This window comes from Megalobrama amblycephala, linkage group LG23 (assembly GCF_018812025.1).
Source record: "Megalobrama amblycephala isolate DHTTF-2021 linkage group LG23, ASM1881202v1, whole genome shotgun sequence".
NCBI lineage: Eukaryota > Metazoa > Chordata > Actinopteri > Cypriniformes > Xenocyprididae > Megalobrama > Megalobrama amblycephala.
In genome coordinates, this window is record NC_063066.1 from 22,641,841 (window position 1) to 22,665,961 (window position 24,121).

The 24,121-nt window shown below is 36.7% G+C and overlaps 1 protein-coding gene across 5 annotated transcripts in view; it reads left to right on the forward strand.

Moving 5' to 3' along the window:
• Positions 1-6,558: 6,558 nt before the first annotated feature.
• pls3 (plastin 3 (T isoform)) overlaps positions 6,559-24,121 on the forward strand; it is a 35,204-nt gene continuing 17,641 nt past the window's right edge. Inside the window, exons 1-4 of one of the 5 annotated variants that reach the window (XM_048175891.1) lie at positions 16,724-16,869; positions 17,059-17,140; positions 19,152-19,262; positions 23,081-23,244. In XM_048175891.1, the coding sequence (XP_048031848.1) occupies positions 19,202-19,262; positions 23,081-23,244 (225 nt within the window). In that variant the 5' untranslated portion in view covers positions 16,724-16,869; positions 17,059-17,140; positions 19,152-19,201. Of the gene's footprint in view, positions 6,709-16,387; positions 16,515-16,711; positions 16,885-17,058; positions 17,141-19,151; positions 19,263-23,080; positions 23,245-24,121 lie in introns of those variants that run through there. The other 4 variants (XM_048175889.1, XM_048175890.1, XM_048175887.1 and 1 more) reach the window with 4 other exon arrangements.

Here is a 24,121-nt window from a genome sequence, read left to right on the forward strand (position 1 = left end):
TTTCTAGCAGAAGCGGTCAGGTTTTGATTTTTTATTTGTTACCATGTGCCATGTATCTGAACAAGATGTCCAGGACCTCCAGCAGAAAAATAGGCCCACAACATTAAAGGTCCAGCATTTTTAACTGTGGGCATGGGGTACTTTTTATCCATGTGTGCATCAAACCCATCTGGTGGGTTTGCTGCCAAAAAGTTTTTTTAGTTTTATCCGACCATAGAAGCCGGTCCCATTTGAAGTTCCAGTCGTGTCTGACAACTGAATATGCTGGAGATTGTTTCTGGATGAGAGCAGAGGATTTTTCTTGAAACCCTCCCAAACAACTTGTGGGGATGTAGGTGCTGTTTGATCATTTTTTTTAGGCTTTCTGAGATTCAAGACTCAACTAATCTCTGCAATTCTCCAGCTGTGATCCTTGGAGAGTCTTTGGCCACTCAAACTTTTCTCCTCACCGTGCATTAGTATGATTTAGACACTTGTCCTCTTCCAGGCAGATTTGTAACATCTTTAGTTGATTGGAACTTCTTAATTATTGCCCTAATAGTGGAAATGGGGATTTTCAATGCTTTAGCTATTTTCTTATAGCCACTTTCTATTTTGTGAAGCTCAACAATCTTTTGCTGCACATCAGAACTATATTCTTTGGTTTTACTCATTGTGATGAATGATTAAGGGAATTTGGTCTTTGTGTTTCCTCATGTTTATACTCCTGTGGAAAGGAAGTCATGGCTGCACAATATCATGTTCATGATCACCGTGGTGTGCTTAAAAAATATATAAATATGAATGGGAATATATAGGGATATCTTATTCATAAAAAATTCTAGGGGTTCCAATAATTGTGGCCAATGTGTTTTGCAGAAAAACATTTATTTCATAATGTGATTTTCCCTCCACATTCAATTATTTTCCTTTAATGAAAGGTTAGATCATTTACTCACAGGACAGGCGTCTCAATTTGTTCTTCCTCCTGATGCCGGGTATCTGCTATTCTCTGTCACTCATTACATGAAATGGCCACAGCTGACAAAATTCTCTGACAATATTGTTTTATTTATTTATTTGTGCAGTGTAAACATTGGTAACTCTGTACAGATATGAATGTTGCCTCAAATTGTGTGGATGTCAAAGTGACTGGACTATTTTGCTTGGTGGATGATTGAAATCTTTGGTTCTCTAAGTAACCACCCAAAACAACATCTTGACCACGGTTCACACTGTGGCAGTTTTTCACAAGCAAAAACCTCTCCCATTTTCTTAATAAGAGCTGATGAGGTTTGAATAATCAAGGTTTCAGTATCATGCTGACGTTCTTTCCAGCGCAGTGTGACTATTAGTCACTCACACACTGCTTCTCCAGCCAGCTGCTCAATATTGCATTACACGACTGCACTGTCTAGGTATGTATGTATATTGTTGAGTCAGAACAAAAGGCTTGTTATTATAACCCTTAAACTTTTTATATGCCATTTATATTCTCAACAGCTAAATGTTTTCTTACCCAGCTTGTCTGATTATGTTGTTTTCCCCTCAGCTTTATGATGTTATTCATGCATTTTCATAAGGAAACTCCCTGCAAGATGATGAAAGATGTGAAATATATGATGAAAGATACAGCAATATGTTCACTAAAATAGGCCATTTTAACAATAAACCTGGAACATGACCATTGTCCAAAACCACTTGTCCTGTAGAGTCATGGGTGCTGGAGAGACTATGCCAGCATCTGTTATATTTTATTATAAAATAACACTTTATTTCGATAATCCACTTTAGACATTCTACTAACTATAAGTTATTTTGCAACTACATGCCAACTAGCTGTCAATAGAGTATTAGTAGAGTGTCTGCTTAATATCTGCTAACGCTTTATTTTGATGCTTCCAACAGACATTCTACCGACTATTAGTAAATTTGCAACTACATGTTAACTTATTCTGCTAACCCGAACCCTAGCCTTAACCTAACAGTCTACTAGCAGTCGACTGCAGTCTACTAATACTCCAGTGAGAGTTAGCTGACATGTAGTTGCAAAGTCACTTATAAGTAGAATGTCTAAAGTGGACCATCAAAAGCTTATTTGTGTGTAACCTACAGTATATACAGTGGGTACGGAAAGTATTCAGACCCCCTTACATTTTTCACTCTTTGTTATATTGCAGCCATTTGCTAAAATCATTTAAGTTCATTTTCTTTTCCTCATTAATGTACACACAGCACCCCGTATTGACAGAAAAACACAGAATTGTTGACATTTTTGCAGATTTATTAAAAAAGAAAAACTGAAATATCACATGGTCCTAAGTATTCAGACCCTTTGCTGTGACACTCATATATTTAACTCAGGTGCTGTCCATTTCTTCTGATCATCCTTGAGATGGTTCTACACCTTCATTTGAGTCCAGCTGTGTTTGATTATACTGATTGGACTTGATTAGGAAAGCCACACACCTGTCTATGTAAGACCTTACAGCTCACAGTGCATGTCAGAGCAAATGAGAATCATGAGGTCAAAGGAACTGCCTGAAGAGCTCAGAGACAGAATTGTGGCAAGGCACAGATCTGGCCAAGGTTACAAAAAAATTTCCTAAGAGCACAATGGCCTCCATAATCCTTAAATGAAAGACGTTTGGGACGACCAGAACCCTTCCTAGAGCTGGCCGTCCGGCCAAAGTGAGCTATCGGGGGAGAAGAGCCTTGGTGAGAGAAGTAAAGAAGAACCCAAAGATCACTGTGGCTGAGCTCCAGAGATGCAGTCGGGAGATGGGAGAAAGTTGTAGAAAGTCAACCATCACTGCAGCCCTCCACCAGTCAGGGCTTTATGGAAGAGTGGCCCGACGGAAGTGCTGTGGGGGTGTTTTTCAGCTGCAGGGACAGGACGACTGGTTGCAATCGAGGGAAAGATGAATGCAGCCAAGTACAGGGATATCCTGGACGAAAACCTTCTCCAGAGTGCTCAGGACCTCAGACTTGGCCAAAGGTTTACCTTCCAACAAGACAATGACCCTAAGCACACAGCTAAAATAACAAAGGAGTGGCTTCACAACAACTCCATGACTGTTCTTGAATGGCCCAGCCAGAGACCTGACTTAAACCCAATTGAGCAACTCTGGAGAGACCTAAAAATGGCTGTCCACCAACGTTTACCATCCAACCTGACAGAACTGGAGAGGATCTGCAAGGAGGAATGGCAGAGGATCCCCAAATCCAGGTGTGAAAAACTTGTAGCATCTTTCCCAAAAAGACTCATGACTGTATTAGATCAAAAGAGTGCTTCTACTAAATACTGAGCAAAGGGTCTGAATACTTAGGACCATGTGATATTTCAGTTTTTCTTTTTTAATAAATCTGCAAAAATGTCAACAATTCTGTGTTTTTCTGTCAATATGGGGTGCTGTGTGTAGATTAATGAGGGAAAAAAATGAACTTAAATGATTTTAGCAAATGGCTGCAATATAACAAAGAGTGAAAAATTTAAGGGGGTCTGAATACTTTCTGTACCCACTGTATATTCAATTATGAATAAATGCCTTATTTTCTTAATGTAAAAGGGTTTATGTTGCATTTCCAGCAGCTTGTGTGATGTTGAAATGGAATGTGCTTTCTGTTTTGATTAGTTGATTGTGTACATGTGTACATATTATTGTGTATCACCATCAGAACATGAAACACGTTTAAAGAATAAACCAGAGCCTGGAAGGAAATTCCAGAAAATACAGCAGCTTTTCTCAGAGCAGGACAGTTATGCTGTTAATAATAACTTTTGCTCCTCACCTTGGTATTTCCTCCTATTCTGGAATATGAGTCCGTAATTATGATCCAGAAAACCGCTGTGACCTGAAAAACAGACTGCTGTGACTCAGAACTAGATGTTGGGAAGAGGAAAAAACTCTTTTCAGTAGCATTAGCCATGAAGAAAAAGTATCAATAGTTTTATTTTTATGATGATCATAATCATATCAAAATGCAGCTATGAATGAATAAATGAAAAGTGAATAACTGAATTCCATTCCTACACTAACAAAAACTACCATGTTATCTGATTTGGGTAAGTTACTCTAAAAAAATTACTACTAAATTACATATTTAAGAGTGTGATTAGATTACTGTCTAATGTCTAAAAAGTATTGGATTACTTATTACTAATTACTTTCTAAACCCCATATCAACCTCCACCAGTTGAACAATACAATGATAGACACAAAACTGCACTTTTGATTCTTTCATATAATGCAACTGCATAAATTATTCTTGAACTGGCCAGTGTGTAAAGGGAGAAGGTTACATTAAAAACATATATTTTAACATTAACTTTTTATGTTAAATTCACTATTGCTTTATATAGAATTGTTCTATAGTCGATATAATATTTAATGCAATTACATTAATTAACTGTAATTAAGTTACAGAAAAAATAAGAGTAGTCCCTTACTTCACTTTTTCATGGGAAAATAATTAAATTACAGTAATTAGATTACTTAGTAATTAATTACATCCAACAGTAATACCATATAGTTTTGGGCATACACCATACACTACCATATTCTTTGAAGTACTGTTGAGTGTCATCTAAAATCAATGGTAATCAATTCCATGATGTGTGGGTACACTGTAAAAAAAATCCCAGTAAAATTTACGGTAAAAAACCGGCAGCTGTGGTTGCCAGAACTTTACCGTAAAAAATACAGTAGCAACGTAAAAAAAAAATCTGTTAAATTTACGGTAAAATAACGTATTTCATTAACTGATATAATGTTAATTTACCAACCTAATGAAGTACTAATATCTCTTTTGTACCTTTATAATACACTGACTCTCACCAAACACAGTGATGATGAGAGTCACATGATTAATCAAAGTTCATCACAAGCAACTTTTCCACAAGCTGAGGAGGACAACACTAACATATAGAAGGTGCACACAGTGTCATTCACACACACACTAAACACCATCATGGTAACATGCATGAAATTTAAAAAATGCAATAAACATTCATTTAACAACATTAGATGTAACATAAAACCCTAATGTACATAACTGATTAGAAAAAAATGAGAAAAACTAAGAAGAAACTAAGAAGAGTTATTTCAATGAAAATATATCAAATGTGAAGTGTCACGCAGGGAATTGTGGGAATGTCAATTTACGGTTTTTCACTCTAAATTTTACAATGAATTGTTATTTTTCACTTCCAAAAACTGTGAATTTAACGGTATTTTACCGTGAAATTACATTAAATGTACCGTTAGATCTATTACAGTTATTCACCGTATATAGTACGGAAACTTTCTGTAAACCAATTGACAGTTTTTCACCGCAGCATTTTTACAGTCAAAATCACGGTCATTTTTTACAGTGTATATATATACACACATAAGTCTGGATGTCCTGTAAAGAGCACATTCAGGGCTTTTTGGAGATACCTAATGTTTCACCATGACCACTCCCTCTCCCTAAATAGCTGACATTAATTTAGTGATCAAATTTAACACCCTAATGGAAATATAATAATATTTTGTTATTATCATTTACATCTGACTAATTTTCAAATTGTTTGTCATAAATCAACATCTCAGTAAAATATTATGGGGTTTCAAATCAAAATATGGCTTTCTGTTACGATGCAGGACATCGACTTTATGCATGTCCACTGTAGAGGACAACAGGACTTAAATCATGTGTATCAGGAATTTTGGGAGACACAAGTGAATAGCAAAATAAATAATATACTCCTGAGACCCAGAATTTTTTTTTGTTTTTTTTGTTTAGAGCATAAGAAACAAATGAGGAAAAAAAATGCTATGCTATGACCTCTGTAGTGGACACCAGGACTAAGTTGTTTAAAAATAAAATTACATGAAATGACATGTATAGGCAAAAACAATGGTTTTTATTTTATTTTATTTTTATTCACCAATCAATTTTTAGGCTTCAGGATTTTATTTATTTATTTATTTTAACCAAACTTTGTTTAAAGATGATTGTCAACTATGTTATGAAAAATATAATGGAATCAATTGATATACCATTTTACTTCATGGGTAAAATAACCATACATGGGTTTTCCCATTCAATACAATGCATCTATACAATGTATCTATAATTTGCATATTAATGTGTTCTTGGGGAAACATAATGAAAAAAGAAATGTAATAATGGGAGTAATAATTGGCTACATTTTCATAATAATATCTAATAATTATTAGGATATATATATATATATATATATATATATATATATATATATATATATATATATATATATATATATATATATGATAGCCTAACATCACCGTACCATAGTAGCCTACTGCAACAAGGGAAGTGGGCTGGACATCATGCATCATTTCAGAAGGCTATCATTGATATACTAGTATAGATTTTGTTAATAGTTTTATTTTTTATGTTTTCATTTTAGATTTATGTTTACTTTAAATATTATTGTAGGCTATTTAAAAAATAAATTGGCCAAATAAAATCCCAATCACATCAACTTGTCGTGTTTGGTAGAAAGTTCAATGTGTTTATGAGTTCAATTGTCATAAATCGTGTGTAGTTAGGCTGCTGTCTATGTTTGAGTCTGTGCTGTCACAGAAGGCTGTATGTAGGCAGCTGTCTGTGTGTTGAGACGCAGCCCAGTGAGTGCAGCGTGATTCTGTGAGTGCGCGCGAGTGAAACGCCAGCAGGGCAACAAACACAAGGGCGGACGCAGTAAGTTAATAAACTTATTAAACTTTGTAGAGCACTTTTGTTTTTCAGATTGTGTTGTACAATCACTGAGGCATTAGGTTATAATTTATTGTAGCTACAATTAATGGAGTTTCAAACAGTCTCGCGAGCCTCACTGGAAGTTGGAACTGTTTGATTCTATCACTGCATTGGCAGAAGTAGTTTACATTTTCATTTCGATATCCTTCTATAAAATGTTTTTTTTTTTTCCCTGAACGAGTAAGATTGAGTTAATACTCAGTGTTCATTATTTGGTTTTTAGAGACGGCTAGTCATGTGATGTGCGTTTATTTACAGTCGGAAGCATGCATATGGTTGTTGTTATAAATGAATATAACTGTGATTTGATGATGAATGGATAATGTAGGTGACGTTCTCAATGAACTCGTTTCACATGAAACGCCCTTTGTGATATTTTACTATATTAGCTTGCGATAAATGATCGGAACACAGCTAAAGACTTGAGTCTGTTTTATCAGTACTTGGAATGTAGTGTGTAGTATTTAAAGCATGGAAAACTGCAGTGTGCTCGATCAGACCCTACTTATTGAGGATGAACCACTGATGTCAACCGCAGTCTTAAAGGGTTTCACCCAAAAATGAAATTTCTGTCATTAATTATTCACCCTCATGTTCCAAACCCGCAAACCATCGTTCATCTTCGGTACACAAATTAAGATATTTTTGATGAAATCCGAATTTTTTTATTATTATTATTTTATCTCCTATAGAAAGCAACAAAATTACCACATTCAAGGTCCAGAGAAGTAGTAAAGACATTGTTAAAATAGTCAACGTGATTTCAGTGGTTCAGCCTTAAAGGTGCAATATGTAAGATTTTTGCAGTAAAATATCCAAAAACCACTGGGCCAGTGTTATATATTTTGTTCAGCTGAGTACTTAGAATATCCCAAATGTTTGCAATTATTTGTAAATCGTGAGAAAATTGCAATTTTAACCAAGGCATACCCGCATTACCCTCGGTTTCCGGTTTTATTTTGTAGAAACCATGGAAACACCAAAGACGCTTTAATATATTACATGTTTTAATAGGCAAGGGAACAACTGTTTTGATACATTTATAGACAGAAAAATAATTGTTGTTATATAGCTCAACACGTTTAGTCTTATTGTTTAAAATAAATAAAATTTTCTTCATTTTTTTTGTGAGTACCATGCTTTACCATGCCTCAGAGAAAAACACTGTTTTGTCAAGTAGCTAACATAGCATAATCAGATGCAGCTTTATTTTTAGTAACAGTAATACAGACTTTTCTCCATCATACAATACGTTTTAAAATGAATTGCATGCCATTTATCAACACATGATATTCTAAAATCGATCTATCTAACTGCAGTGTGTCTCAAACAAGTGTCTCACAGCAGCCACCGAGCGAACGCAGAGAGTAACGTTATAAAATAATTTTAAACACACTTAAATGTATCTAATATGATAAACAGAGAAAAGCGGAAGCAGCGCCGACAACTGTGGCATAATAAAAGTTCCGCTGCTCGTGAGGCGTGTGTTGCGCAATCGCTCCAGCGACATCGTTCAGCTCCCACAACACTCGGTCCTGCTCTGCTTCACACTACAATGACGTTAATAATCACATCCATGAACATGATTTCTTCCCAAGTCCTATCCTAATTGTTTTCCTCCGACTGTGATGTGAAGACCACATGTCCCAAGATTCCACGCTCAAACTTGGCGTCATCAAGCTACGCCTTTGTTTTGAATAGGCCTCTAGCGACCTCTAGCGGACAGAATTCTTACATACTGCACCTTTAATGCTATGAAACAACGAGAATACTTTTTGCGCATAAAAAAAAACAAAAATAATGACTTTAACAATTTCAGCTGTTGTCATGCACATTTGACGTAGTGAACGCAGTGCAGGCTTCTGTGTTCTGCGTCCGAACACTGACTCATTATTGGCCGGCTCCTGCATCAGCATCACACGTAGCGTCATGCTGCTCACTTGTACAGTGTCAGCCAATACTGAGCCGGTGTTTGGACATAAACACGGAAGCCTGCACTGCCTTCACTGTCAACTGCGTGTGACAACAGTTCAAATTGTTAAATAAAGTCGTTTTTTGTTTTGTATTCTCGACACTTCAAAACATTAACGTTGAACCACTGTAGTCATGTTGACTATTTTAACGATGTCTTTACTAGTTCTCTAGACCATAAATGTGGTAATTTAGTTGCTTTCTATGGGAGATAAAAAAAATAAAAAAAAACCTCTCAGATTTCCTCAAAAATATTTTAATTTGTGTTTTGATGATGTACAAAGGTCTTACTGGTTTGGAACAACATGAGGGTGAGTACATAATCACAGAAATGTAATTTTTTGGGTGAACTTACCCTTTAATTTGTGCTCTATGACTTGATTGAACTACTGCAATTTAGGAAAATATTTTTTTTTTGCTGTTCATATATCAGAAAGCAGAATATTTAAAGTATACTGTGCAGTATGCATTTTGTTTAAAACTTTCTTAAAGTCCGCATTGAAATGGAAATTGTGACAGTATTTTCTTCCCTATTGTGACATTTAGTGAAACAGCTTCTCAAATGAGAACAAATGTAGGGCTTGATTTTGTCTATGAGTAATTGGTTGGATGGTTGTGGTTTGCTATTGGTCGATCTCATGTGAGTGACAGGTTGCCCCGCCCTCGCACCAGTAAACACATCAGAGAAGAGAAGAGATGTTAGGGAGGGAAGTTATTTTGATTAAAGATTATGAGGCACATGAATTAAAAAACAAAACAAAACAATGGAGTGCACAGATAAATCTTTTATAATATACACTGTAATATTCTATAAAAATAATAATTTTTGATTTTGATTTCATGGTGACTTTAACTTATAATAATCCAAATGAGTAATAATTAGATGTCGAAATTGTGGTTTACATTAATTCCAGATCATTCATCACTGTCAAAAAATTAAAGTCAAGTCGAACACATTGCATGATGGGATACAGTATTCCATGCATATTTCTAGAATATACTGCATACTTTGACAGATGTCTTTGATCTTTCCAATATCTCATTTGTTCAGAAAATTAGCTTTCTGTACAAACTATGCCTACTGCATTTCAAGTAAGAGTAGTATGCTAGCATGCAATTCCAAACATCCTTTCAAAATGTGTGACGATTGTTGTGTTGCGAGTTCAAATGGATCTGCGACTAAAATTGCTGTATGCTGCCAGGCCAGTAGTTGGCAATGTCACTCTGTAAAGAAACACAACATGCCTATAGACTGAACTAATACACATGCGCATGATGTCACTGTTTTCACAAATTCACTTTTTTGTAGTTTACACGAAGATGATAATGGTATTGTTTTTAAAAACTTGCACTTTGAAACCCATTTTCAAAAGCTTGCGTTTTCAGGCCCCCAAAATGCTGTTGTCGTGTAAATTAACAACCAAAGCGCATAAAAAGTTTTCCATGTTTTTGGTTGAAAATGGTGTTGTGTAAATGGCCCCTTATATGTGTATTTTATCTTATTTAACTGTAATCATGATAGTTGCGCTGTAATAATAATCTCTGCACCATGCTATTGTCACATCTTTCACAATTTATACCTGCAAACAACTGCATACAAAACACTCTTGTTAAAATGTATTAAAAATGCTGTAGCCTCAAATCATTTTTACTGCATTTATTTATTTACCTTATTCCCTGTTCTCAGTGATTGGAATCTCATTTGGTGGAATACTCTGATGTTCACTTCACTGGGCATTTACTGTCGAATGGAACACATTTCCAGACTGTGCTGAAGTAAGCGATGTGATTATCTACTGGATGCGAACTGTATTGCATATTTTAGCAGCCAGTAGTGTGAGTTGTTGTGGTGCAAAGCCCTAGACTCTGAGGCAATTCCCTGCCCGCACTGCTGGGCTAGATAGGAATGTGTGGCTTTGACTTTTTTGCACGACAGACAACCTTTGAAAAGGCCATAACAAATACTGAGAGCTCAGATATCTTACATTGCTTTCCCAAAGCTGTGATTGGTTCAGGAAGGTGAATCTGTCTGCATTCTCGATCATAACAAAGCCAGTGTCTTAAGTGATGTCTGCCTTTGTCCTCGAAACACTGCTCGTACTAAGTTCTGTCGTGCTGTGGTTATATTCTTCCTCCAAGAGCTGTCTCGCATTCTCCAAGCCCTTCATTCCTCAGCTGTAAGTGTTACTTGCAGCCGGCTCACAAGAGCATGTTCTCGGTTAGAGCCGTTCCTGGAGAACTTTGTGGTTTGGATGCCATTGTCAAAACTGAGGTTAAAGTGATGTCAGGACAAAAATGCCTCAGCAATGTCTGTGGGAGGCTGTTTGCTCATGACCTCCAAGCATTTGGCTAGATCATGCTGAATGAATCTTGATTATTTTACATGATACCCATCTACGTGATGGTGCCATGACTCTTAGGATAGTTACAGAAAATAGACCGTGCTGTACTGAACCCACCACAAATGTAACAGTTTCTACTTACGCTACAGACTGAAGTATCTCAAGGTTGGCTTCTATTTACTAATATTCAACAGGGCTGTTGTGTATCTCTGTCTCTTCTAGTGGGCACATCACTAATAGTCTTGAGTGATTATGAAAAAAAACAAAAATTTCATTTGTCTGTCTTCATCTGTTGGGCTCAGTGTTTTGGGAAGTCTAGATGGTTCCACCCCAGTTCTGCCATATTTTCCCCTCATAAAATCCACCAAACTTTGAGTCTTGTCATGCAACAGCACTCTAATAAAAGTCAGTAAAAACAGGGCCCAGTGAACTTTAATATGAAGGAATTTTCCATATTGATTTTTTTACATATGTATTTTGAATTACGCATTGCATTGTATTTTAGGGTTAAAGGAAATGTCTGTAAACTTGGCAGAAAATTAGTAGTACCTTTTCTGTTTTTAAACAATTTTTTTCTTACTGTGAATAAGAGCTTTTTCCACTTAGGAAGAAGTATAAAATGCAGTTTTACATGTTCTAAAAATATTTGCTGCGTCTGAAATCACATACTCTCTTGAGTATGTACTTTTTTTAAAATTAGTAGTTTGCATGCGCTAAAAAGTATGTTCTATATAGTATGAATATGTGTAATATAAGGGACTTTTGCACCACATAGTTATAGGAACTAAGTTATAGGAACTAGCCACTAGGGGTAGTTCCCCAAGAACCAATTTTCCCCTGGGCCATTTTCCTGGTTGCAATCGCACCGGCAATAGAAACTCTGAAGCGACCGATAGTGGTGTCATTTAAGCACGGTATTCACAAATGTGAATTGTTTTGCGTGCGTGTGACCAATACAGCGCTGGTTTAGACCCTACTCTGAAATAGGAGCTAGTTTAGTTCCCCCAAATGGATGCATACTGTTTTTCTATAACCAATCCTGTCATGATGTTCAAAGCATTTCTAAAGATGCTGATTTTTAGAAGGCAGCTGTTTGACACTGAGATGGTGAAAGGGAACATGGTTTGTGTAACATTAGCAACACATTATTAGCTGTTAAGCAAAATGCTAATCATATCAATCATATAATCATATCACTGTTATGTGTCGAACGTTGTAGAGAATGATACATAAAACGCATTACCATTCTGATACATGGACTTGTAGACGACCCTGTATAATTCGCCCTACCTCTTCTTCTGAAGAATCAGTTTCTGTCTGAATTCTTGCCTTTGTGTAGTGTTTACTACAGTTGAGTGAGTGTAACATGTATCAGGTCCGAGCTGCTGTGACTGAGTGGAGGCAGGGGCTAATTTACATATTCATGAATCCGCATATACTAAATGAAGCAAAAGTTACGTTCAAGCTATTTTAAGGCATAAAGAAATTTTCACAGGACAAAAAAAAAATAAAAAAATCAGAGATGAGTTTTAAGGAACAAAATTATTGACTGCAGGGGGACTTTAATGCTAAACCTGCTGGATCCAGTGAGAACTACATGTTACAGATCCTCAAACTTACAGTTAGACAAGATGTAAAAAAAAAAAAAAACTACTTTTTAAGATGCTTTTTGCAACATTAACATTTTGCTAAAGTAAACATTTCCTTTTGTGTTCCATATAAGAAAGAGAGTTTTACAGGTTTGGAACCACTTGACGACAACATTTTCAAACCGGTAGTCTGTCTTTTTAATGTGGTTTTGTAGTACTTCACTGGTTTATTCATGCTTTATGATCTATGATAAACCAGTGGAGGCTGTAGACTAAACACTCCTGCTCTGACTACACAAACCTGCATTCACCTCAAATGTCCACTTTTGTGAATCTGAATGTTGTGAATATTGTTGCTATTCTCTTAACTGGACTTCATGTTCCTTGCTTTTCTTCAGTGTTTAAAATCTTTCTCTATTGAATGCTGGGAAGGGGTCATATCAACAATCAGCTATTTCTCCCTACTAATTTGTTGTCTGACTCTGAATCACATTTGGATTGCTCTAAATATACTGCAAAGTACAGTATTGTTTTGATATGTCTTCATGTTGTTTTGAAACAGTAAATTCTGTTGGTTGATTTCATCACTTTTATTTTCACACTGATATTTTGAATGGGTCTGATTAAAAGATCATGTTACGTAGAGCCCTTAGGAATGAACATGTTTGCTTGAAGTGTCAGGTTTACTGTGGCATTCAAGTTCCTCCATACTGAATTTTTTTGAGAGAATTTCCTGTTTAAATATCTTTTGCATAAAGAGTTGTGACGATTTAATGTTAGTTAAGAACATTTCACTTAGGTATTTTACAATGTTTTAAATAAATACTTGAAATACTACATAATACTACTAAAAAGCTAACATAAGAATTAAAATTTTAAAAATATACGTTTTGCATAATTAGATTGTTATTTCTTGGTTCATATAAAATCATTCTCTCTCTCTCTCTCTCTCTCTCTCGCTTCAGTAAATGTCCTGTGTGCAATGCGGGTTGAGTTTACAAAAGCATCTGTAAGTGAACACCTGTCTTCATGGTTTGCACTGAAGGAGACCTTTGTACTGCTCCTTTACTCTCCACACTATTGTTCCTCAGGGCTCAGGCAACAAAATTCCAGCAAGTTTCAGCAACAGAGATGAGAGACCTTTTAAAATCAGATTTATTGTTTTGCAATGGTGGAATTTTGAAGAACCAACCAAACTGTGTTCTCCAGTTGTTAGGTGGATTTTTCTACTACAGTTCTGCCTCTTTAAACTCAATGTTCCTGATCTTCAGGATATGACTTGTTTAACAGGTGATGTGTTGTAACCTGAGCTTCAGGAATGTCAAAATTCCTCTGTGGACTGGTAACACATTTAGACATTCATAATAGAAGGAACCTTTCAGTTGTGTCTAGAAATGTGTGCAAAGCTCCCGTAAAACCTTAATTTTTTTAATAATGTTAGTCATTAGTTGCTCCAACATGGTTTTTGGTAAAGTGTGTAATTTCTGTGCAGCTAGCATCACCAAACAACATTGAAAACATAATGATTGTTTTCAAACAGGTTTTATAAATGCGTTCTTGTATCAGCCATTGGTTATGGTTAGACAAACAGATAGTTCCGCTCCCAGATCATGCCATTGGTTTGTTTTGTTCCACAATGATTTGTTGTCTCTTAAGCTGGGATGAGATTTTTTTTTTTTTTTTTTTTTTAACAATCCTTAAAAATTACACACATATCTACATATAGAATATATTGCTTCCTCCATGTTTTGTGATACTTTCAAAGTCAAATTCCCAGCATGTGAATCTGGCAATGTTTTATTACGTTGGTTGTTGTACATATCACGGCAGAAATAAAATGTTCGGTGAGTGGCGCTACAAGGTTAATGCTCTCATTTGAAAATAACGTAGCACCTAAACTAAACCCGACACTAAACCTAACCGATAGTGTTAACAAAAGCAAACATGAGATAATAACTGCATTTGCTGAAGCAACAATGCCATTTCAGCTTGCTTCTACAAGTCTTTGAGCTCTTTTATCTTGACTTATGTTTCACAGGACTCGTACCTGAGTGCAATATTGTACCAGGTGAGCTGCCGAGCAAGTTTACTACGGTAGAAAAGATACATATAGAGATGCAAATGTCAAAATGTATTAGTTTACAAATCATGCACTATGGTAAAATGCTATGACATAGTATTTTACAAGGAAATAAAATAGGTCTATTAATCAATAATCTGTTTCTGTGATCATAGCTCCTGTGAAAATGAATTGACCTTGTTGTTGTTTTACTGTCTCTACTGTTCATTTTAGCTGGAAACTTTGGTGAATTGTATGTAGATACATTTTTAGAGTAAAAATGTGGGTAGAGGCATGGTTGTATTTGCCTGGAAAATCCAGCCTCACCGCTGTACCAGCGGATGAGTCTGGTCGCCATTGAATCAATTCGATTTCTAGGGTGGAGCAAATCCAAGCAAACAGGAAGCAGAGTAAACCAATCAGAGAAGGGCGGATAGCATAACTGCATAGCGGTAACTCCGAGCTTGGAGGCCTCCGTTACCTGCTGCTCCATGAGTGCAAGTAGAGGAGACACCACGACCACAACAGGAGTTTCACACAATGACATCTTCTTTGCAACGAGCGGAGCTAACTGATATATTAAGCTTTTCCCAAAGCCAGTGGGAAGCAATGCGAAAACGTCTTCTTTTAAAATAAAATCTTCTAGTGCTGTCAGCTGCTGGGGTTTTAATGACTTAATGTGTTTTTGGTCATTTAAAACTGAATTCACGGCTGAATAGAACAAACTCTCGGGTCTCGCGTGCGCCATCTTTGTTGATATTGAAGGGACTTTTGCCGCACTAGAGTGACGCTGTTTGCGTCACTGAAATAAACTAATCTGATTGCACGGTACGGTTTGGAGTTGACTCGAGGCGCGACGGAGGGCGGACTGACCAGACTGATATATCTTGTAGAAGATATATCATTCTGGACTTGCCAGGCAATGGTTGTATAGATCTCTGAATACAAATAAGATATGGTATGATTAGCTAACCTTTATATTGCATGTGAAATACAACATAGTTCACGCTTATTCATCAGGGTGCGGCCAAGTTTCTGCTGAATACGCTTTGAAATGTAAATGTGAGTGGTCATATGCTAATGATACTATGTTTGTCCTGTCATGCAACTTGTCCGAGATCACGAGAGTTATACTATTACTTTTCATAGAGACTTTTGTTTTCACAAAATGGGCAAAACGGGAGGGACAGGCATATCTGGGGGCCACAATAGGTGGAGGTGGGCTATTTTAACTTTGGGTTTTAGCAGTTCACTAAAACCCAGGCCCATTTATAACCCACTTGCTGTTTGCCAACAACTTTAGGCTTTAGGCTATGGGAAATAAGATTATGATGCAGACGCCAAATTTGATCAATTTAATTCTGAATTGAAACAGTAAGGGTGTGTTTTGAGGTCATCATGCCCTCATTTAAGGTCTATCTCTGGGAATGTTCTGTTATTTCTCATGTGGCCTGTTTCCTTAGCAAATGAATGAGTCTTTGTTACATACCCGCTCAGTCGTCCTTGAAATTAGTTTGCCATTGAGAGATTGGGAGGATATTACAAAATGTTTTATTTATTTTTGTAGCCGAATGGCAGCAGTTTTTGCGCTGACACTGTTTTTTAACTACATAAAAGCACAATCTGTTTATTTGAACTGTCTTTCTGCTTGAACATGCAAAGATATCACATGTTCAGCATGTGTTTCCAAGTGATTCAGTGGAGTTTCAAGTGATTCAGCATATGTCTGTCCACAGTGTTATTTTTTCCGTCCAGTAGCGACTTTTTAAAGCAACAGGATGTTTTAAGGTGAGTGACGGTATTTGGATTTAAGAGATGCATTGAGCTTTTCTCTCTCGTGACTTTATTGCTTTAGTCAGTACATCTGGGATGGAAACGTTGGTAGTAAAGAAAAAAGAAAAGCATGCACGCTTTCCCCTCCCCCTCTCCTTCTCCTTCTCCGTCTGCGCCTGCCTATCCCTCCTCCCTCTCCGATGGACACGCCGACCGCGACTCCCATAGCCTGTCAGGAAGTGTTATGACTTGCTGCCATAGGTCTTTGTGAGGCAGGCAGGAATGCTGGTGTTTCAGATTAGCCTTGAAGGGTGTGGAGCGAGCACTGCCTGTACTGCTGCGACCGCTGCTGCCTACAGCCCCATTCTCAGTACGCATCGGGACGGTTTGTCTCTCTTTTTCTCTTTTTTTGCTTCTTCTCATCTCCTCTACATCCCACATTCTCTGGGCGAAAGCATTCTCTGTCTGTCTGACTATTTTCCCAGCTGCTCTGCTAACGGCACAGCATCTGTGAAAGACGTCTGTTGTTTGAGTTAACATTTGTTGCATCTGTTTGCAGTTTGGAGTGAAGGAAGCAGTTTTGGGGTAACTGGTTGTGTTAACTGAGATTTCAAAGCAGTTTTTTTCATCTCGTCAGACTGGTAAATCCATTTTTTTTTTTTTTGTGGTGGAGCACATGCTCAACTTTGTTTTTCAATCAAAGCCCCAAGAAAGCAATTCTGTGGCAGTTTTTTTCTTTGCTTTTGCTTTGTAACTTAACGCTGCATAATGGTTTTGACTTTGTTCAATCACTCGTGCACTGTTGGCAGTCCTTAGAGACACTGAAAATCTAGTGACTAGACAGGATTCTCTGGTTGCTTAGATTTGTGCATGACTCAGTCCCATGAGGTTAAACTACTCTTTACTCATTTGGGAAGTAAACAAACCTTAGTCAAATTAGACTGGATCTATGCTTAGATTGTGAAGAAGCTTATTAAAGCGTGAATTGTGGAAGAAACGATTCCAACTGGTGATTCAATAAAGGTATGTAGCGCACTGTTCTCAGCGAAAGGGATGCCACAAGGGTGGAGATTTGGCCCATTTGTGTTTTGTCTTTTTCCTAAAAATTCCAGCAATGTTTCCGTGTTGGTCTTCTGAATAGCTGAAGGATGACTTCAAATGTAGACCTTGAGAAAATATTGCCCAATAATCGCAATCCGGTGCTGTCTTTAAGAGTTATTTACACAATAAACATTTTAACCATTATGTAACATTGGCAGGACATTGACTCATTTTAGAGCATTTTTAACTTTATGCTGTCCCACCAGGGTGTGGTTGGACAGCTGGCACCGCTAATGACATAACTGATGAAAAAAAAGCTGGAGTGACGACTATGGGAATGGAGATGTTGACATGCGCTGCGGGTGTGTCCTGAATCATCATGAGTTCTTGTAAGGTAGTAGCTGCTAACAGGAAGATGCATCTTGGGCTCCTTATAGTGCTGCAGTGTCTTGATCGCTGCCTGTAAGAGCAGATCTCAGGTCAGTTTGTACAGCAGAGCATGATTGAGGCTAGAGCTCTCCATCTGTTCTCAGTTCAGCTGTGGTGGGTGGACTCTGCTTTACAGTTTTTATTTAGTTGTGGCCTCGATTCAAGCGGTACGCTACAGTAGTGTTCATCGCTGCTCAATGACATGTTGGGCCAATGCCATAATACTGCAATTAAATGGACTATATTAATTATTGTGATAACCTGGACAAATATTTACATTTGGTTTTAGTGTATTGTGCTTAGTGTAGGCTACTGCTTATTCTGTATGGGTGATAAGGTTTTTGCTACACTCTTAAATGTAAAGGTTCTTTATTGGCGTTAATGGCTCCATGAAGAACCTTTAACACCCATGGAACCTTTGCATTGCGCAAAAGGTTCTATATAGTGGAAAAGGGTTGTTTAGGTTAATAAAATGATCTTCACACTAAGAAAAAATGGAAAAATATCAAATGAAAAAACTCAATTTGTTCTTCTATGGCATGACTTTGGAACCTTTATTTTTAAGAGGGTAGTTGTTAGGTCAACTTACACAATTAAATAAAAGCAGACTGACTGTTGGACAGATAAGTACTGCATCTGGTGTTCAGATTTGTACGCATCTATCATAACTCAGAGATAAAATAACACACTGATCTTCCAAAGAAACATGTCCAGACTTTGACTTTTGGATTTGTGGATTGGACACTTTCCTTTAGTTTATTTTTTTCTGTTCTACCATTTTCAGTGTGCACTAACTGGATATGCGACTATTTGCTAGGCTTTTGCTAGCCTCTATTTCCAGTCGACTCTGCTGTTGACTAAACATAATATCTAGTCCTTTAAATGGATGAAGTAATTTTTCAGTCATCGTCATGGCAAAGAATCATGTGATTGCATTGCTTGCATTACAATGAGGTTGCATTCAAAAGGACTTGCCTTGACGCGCCCTCTCGAACATACATTTTGCCCAAATATAGTCTACTCTGTTGCATGCTTGATAGACATTTGCATGTCATTTGCATGTCTTATCATCATCTTACTGTACAATCCCACTTCCAGGTTTCTCTCTTGGAAGACAGGTGCCAATGTGTCTTTACCACAATTTGGAAGTCCACACAATAAAGTTTTGTGTTCTCTCCACAGAAGGACACACTTTATTCGACTGAGAGAGCTTCAGGTTGTTCTTCGGGGAGATGGCAGGAAAGATATCCAAAGAAGAGCTGGAGGAGTTGCGGGAGGCCTTTGGGAAAGTCGGTAAGTGTTCTTCCTGTCCAACCAGTTTTGTCTACTCTAATCACAACTTGGCATGCTGCCCATATAGGTGTCCTTTTTCCTTTACGTATCTTGTGATTTCTACTGATTTGTCTTTGTTTTCTTTGCATAGATGAAAACAGCTACATTACACTATTTTCAAATGTCTCATTTGGCTTCTAGTTTTAAAAGCCATTGATTAGGAAACTCTAGATTTGTGTGTGTGCTATGTAATTGTTTTGTAATGTTGTTATCGGTCCTCCTAACTTCATGTGCGGCGTGTTTCCTGACAGTCTGCATTGTTTTGCTCAGAGAAACCATCTGGGTTTTTCATTTGATTCCATAAAGTTTTTGGCATAACCTGTTGCCTGGCTTTTTAAACTGTCCTTGTGGACTTTTGTCTCCATACCAGCAACTGTTTACGGTCATATTTGTGTATAGATATTCTCCTAGTTTCTCCAAAAGATTCAGTTTGAATAGGACTCGGATCTCTTAATTTATTTGTAGCGTTAATTGTGTACTGAACATTTGCCATATTTTGCACACCCAGCTGCAAAATAAATCTCTTTTGTTCATTTTCAAAGCACAAATGAAGATATATCTGAGAGATCCCCTCTACTGAAAGTTCATTCACCCAAAACTTTGACGCTTCAAAAAGTTCATAAAGAGATCGTAAATCCATTAGAATCAAGCGGCTTAATTCATGATCGATTTATTTAATTAACAGATATCATTTAAGCTTTTATTCACATATAAACATTGACCAATACACAGTCATAAAGCACAACAAATATGGTCAACGGAAGCTCAAATGTACACACGAGAACAATGTTTTCACATGTCAAGCAAGTACAGTTGAGATTTTTAGAAATGATTAGATTATTAGATATTAGAATTAAAATATGGAAAAATAAGAATACGCATCTTTATATTGGCACTATGTTAATGTACTGAGACACTAAGATACTTCTGACACTTCAATAACAGGTTAAATAAGCAAAAATAGAATAAAAAGCTTGCTTATTTGGCTCGCAAAAGATCATGCAAAAATGTAAAAAAACAAAACATTTCAGACAGGTCTAACTATTTAATTTTCTATAGTGAAAAAAAGAAAAGAAAAAAAAGGCCAGCAATGTGATTGGTTCTTTTAAAGGTCCCGTTTTTCGTGTTTTTTTGAAGCTTTGATTGTGTTTATAGTGTGCAATATAACATGTGTTCATGTTTCGCGTGTAAAAAAACACAGTATTGTTCACATAATTTACTTATCTGTATACCGCTGTTTCCACTGTCATAAAAACGGGCTGATGACTTCCTTGTTCTATGAAGTCCCTCCTTCAGAAATACGTAACGAGTTCTGATTGTGCCAGCGGTTCCTGTGTTGTGATTCGACTGCAGTTTAGCGCATCTTGCCCGGAAAGGTCACGCCTCTTACCATAACGTGGAGATGCACGCGCTCAGTGTTATTGTAAACATGTCTTTAATTTTACCCTATCAATTTGAGCCGGAATCAGACCCGGTGATTGGACTGCGGGATGAAAATAACAGCGTTTCGACGACATGGCGACAAACACACTCTACAAACGCAACTCTTGTGTATTCCTGTGGGCGGAAGTTAGTCAAAAAACTGTTTTAGTGACGTCATTAAAGAAGGAAGTAGAGGGATGTAGTTCAAACTGGCCGTTCGATGTAGGCGACTTCTGTTAAATAAAATATCTCGCTTGGCATTGAACTTTGAGCTTTAAAATTTTACAGATTTTATTTATACTCTAACAACAACATTACACACTAACTAAAGTTTGAAACATGGGATCACGAAGAACGGGACCTTTAACTAAAAGGTGGGTCTTCCATGCCCAGCTGCAAAATTCTGCATTTTTTCCTGTTCTGAGTGTCCATCCCCATCTGCTTATGCTGGAATGAAAATGATCTGTTCAGTGCTGGATGATATATAAATATATATATATATATATATTATAAGTATTTCTTCAAGAGCTCTTTGTGTGCTCCAGAAGTGGAGATTGTTGAAGTGGTTTTTAAAGGCTTGGAACATCCGTGTCAGCCACTACCTGGGTTTCAGTATTGCATAGATTGCATAGTATTAATATAGTATGTCAATAGATTTACAAAAAGTAAGTCATTAAAGGGGTCATGAACTGCATTTTTAAATTATTTTATGTTTCCTAAGGTGCACTTATAATGTTAGTATGATTTTTACATAAAAAATGGCATAATTTAGAAATAAAAAAGGCCATTTTCAGCCCTGATTGTAGCCCTCTGATTTGAAGGCTCTGTTGGAAGAGGTGTGTCTGCTGTGAGACTTGAATGTAAATGCCCACTGCTGTGACTGGCTAACATCTTGTATGAAATAAGTATTACGTGTGGAACTCTCTCAAAAACTTTTACTACGTTTTTACTATTAGGCTGCAGCTGTCGAGATTAACTAATCATAAAAAGTGTTGATTATAGCATTATATTTAGATCTACTCCTGTCGCATAAAAGGTTGCAGTGATGAGCATGTAGCCGATGACAGACATGTCTGTTGGGTGCATGAATGCAGTGATTACAATTAACATGGTTACTGACATGTTGGCATTACTGTCGGGCCCATATCTTACTGTAAAAGTCTGTTTACAAAGCCTGCGCCGAAATTGTGACTGATTTACCAAAGAATCCACAGTGAAAATAGCCGAACAACAAATAATGCTCTGCTGAGACATTCACATAGTTGAAAATAAATAAGCTCTTTCCTAGCATTAGGAAACTTTGTCAAGTAATGTTATTTTTAGTCCAGTGATCCTGTATCTCTCTTCTTCTCTAATGCATCTCACTAATGCGCTAGTGGGCGGGGCCAAAGACGCAATGATGTAAAAGAAGACATTGATCTGATTCTGCAGAGGCAGTCTTTCGCCACATTATTATTACGTCATAATGTGACAAAATCCAAAACAAGTTGTCTTCAGAACTTGGTTTCAATAAAAGCTGTTTTTGGTCTAACGAGGAAGTTACAGGATGTTTTTATAGTACAGTGACCTCTTACATGTCAAAAGATCAAGGAAAATTTGATTTCTCAGTTCATGACACCTTTTAAAGAGCATACTGCGATTTGCGATCTGAGACTTTGGTGTATAGGTCTGGTTTTTGAAGTTTGTGGTATTTGGATTTTTTTTATTTTTTTATTTTTTTATGGTCCTTGACAAGAATGTGCCTCAGACTGCATTCCCCCTTTTATCTGATTTCTCCAGCAGACTGGGCAGAACATTGAAGCCTAAATTGTTGTGCATGTCCTGGTATTGTAATGCGCATACTAGAAAAAACCCAGTGGCTGACAGTTCTTAATGGTTATTTTAATGTTGTATATTCTGTTTTAGTATGATGACAGATAGCAGTAATTTGAGAGATCCTATAACACAATATCCTGCTTTTGTGGATAAGACGATACCAGAATGCTTTGCTTGAAGCTCAGTAAAAATGTTCTGCATGAACCACTACTTGCTAAAAATGTGGCCTGTGTTTTAGTCTTAAGGATAAATTCTATAAATAATATTTTTCTTAGATTTTTGTAGTTGCATTTAAGTGCACCGATGCATTTGTTTTTGTATTCAAATGTTACATTGACATTGTTTTCACATTTCCAAAACGTTTTATTTTGCATGCATAAGCAGTAAAATAGTTTTTCTCTGATAATTTTAGCTAATCAAACTATTTCAATTGCATGTCCTCACATTTTTACCTCACAACGTTACCTTGCATCCTAAATGTTTTGTGCTTGTTGCAGGCAAGATGTTGACACCAAACCAATAGTTTTCATTTCTCTCCATAGATTTGAATGGCAATGGCTTTATCTCTGACCATGAGCTCCATGACCTGTTCAAAGAGGCCAATCTGCCTCTGCCAGGGTACAAAGTCCGAGAGATCATCCAGAAACTGATGGAAGATGGTGACAAAGACAAGGACAACAGGATCAGCTTTGAAGAGTTTGTATCTGTAAGTGTCTACAAACTGTTCTTTTCCTCATGGACACAAGATTCCTTAATATCCAAAAAATAATTATAAACCTCTACATACTCATCCTAACTACGCTTAAAACTGTTCATTGCAGTGCTTTGGAAAATAAAATGTAGTCCAGTGAATTAATGCTTTGTGCAGTCTATAGGCTTCATTTGCAAATCAAATATTATTGTTGCGAGGTAAAACATTTACATGATCGCCTATAGTGATTGATTGTACTGTGATATTCTGATATCGTACTGTGCAAGCATGAGATTTGAATGGGAGAACACAAGGTGCATCTTTTAGAGTAGGGGTCAAATCCCAGATTTGCATATTCAGCAGTAGCTTTCAGCATATATGGACAATAGACAATACATTTTACTTTGAGATTAGAGTCTCAGGGCTGAATCCAGATGGCCTGTTCACCATTTCATCATTTTTAGTAATTAGTGGTACTAAAAGATTGATGAAATAATTAGTATTAAACGCTGCTTGTGGATCTCATCTCATGTGCTACAGATATGATACGTTAAACTGTGCAGGCTGGTTTAGGAGAGTTGTGCTGTTACTTTTCTAGATGATCAGATAATAAAATAGGCCAAAAAAGTTTAGAATAATTAATAATAATTTAAAAGATTTTTAACGTTTCGTATAATTACCAAGGCTGCATTGTTCAATAATACACTAAACACATTAATATTATGAAATATTATACAATTTAAAATAACTGTTTTCCATTTGAATATATTTTAAAATGTCAATTATTCCAGTAATGCAAAGCTGAATTTTAAGCATCATTAATGCTGTCTTCAGTATCACATAGTCTTTCAGAAAACATTCTAATATACTAATTTGATGCTCAGTTATTATC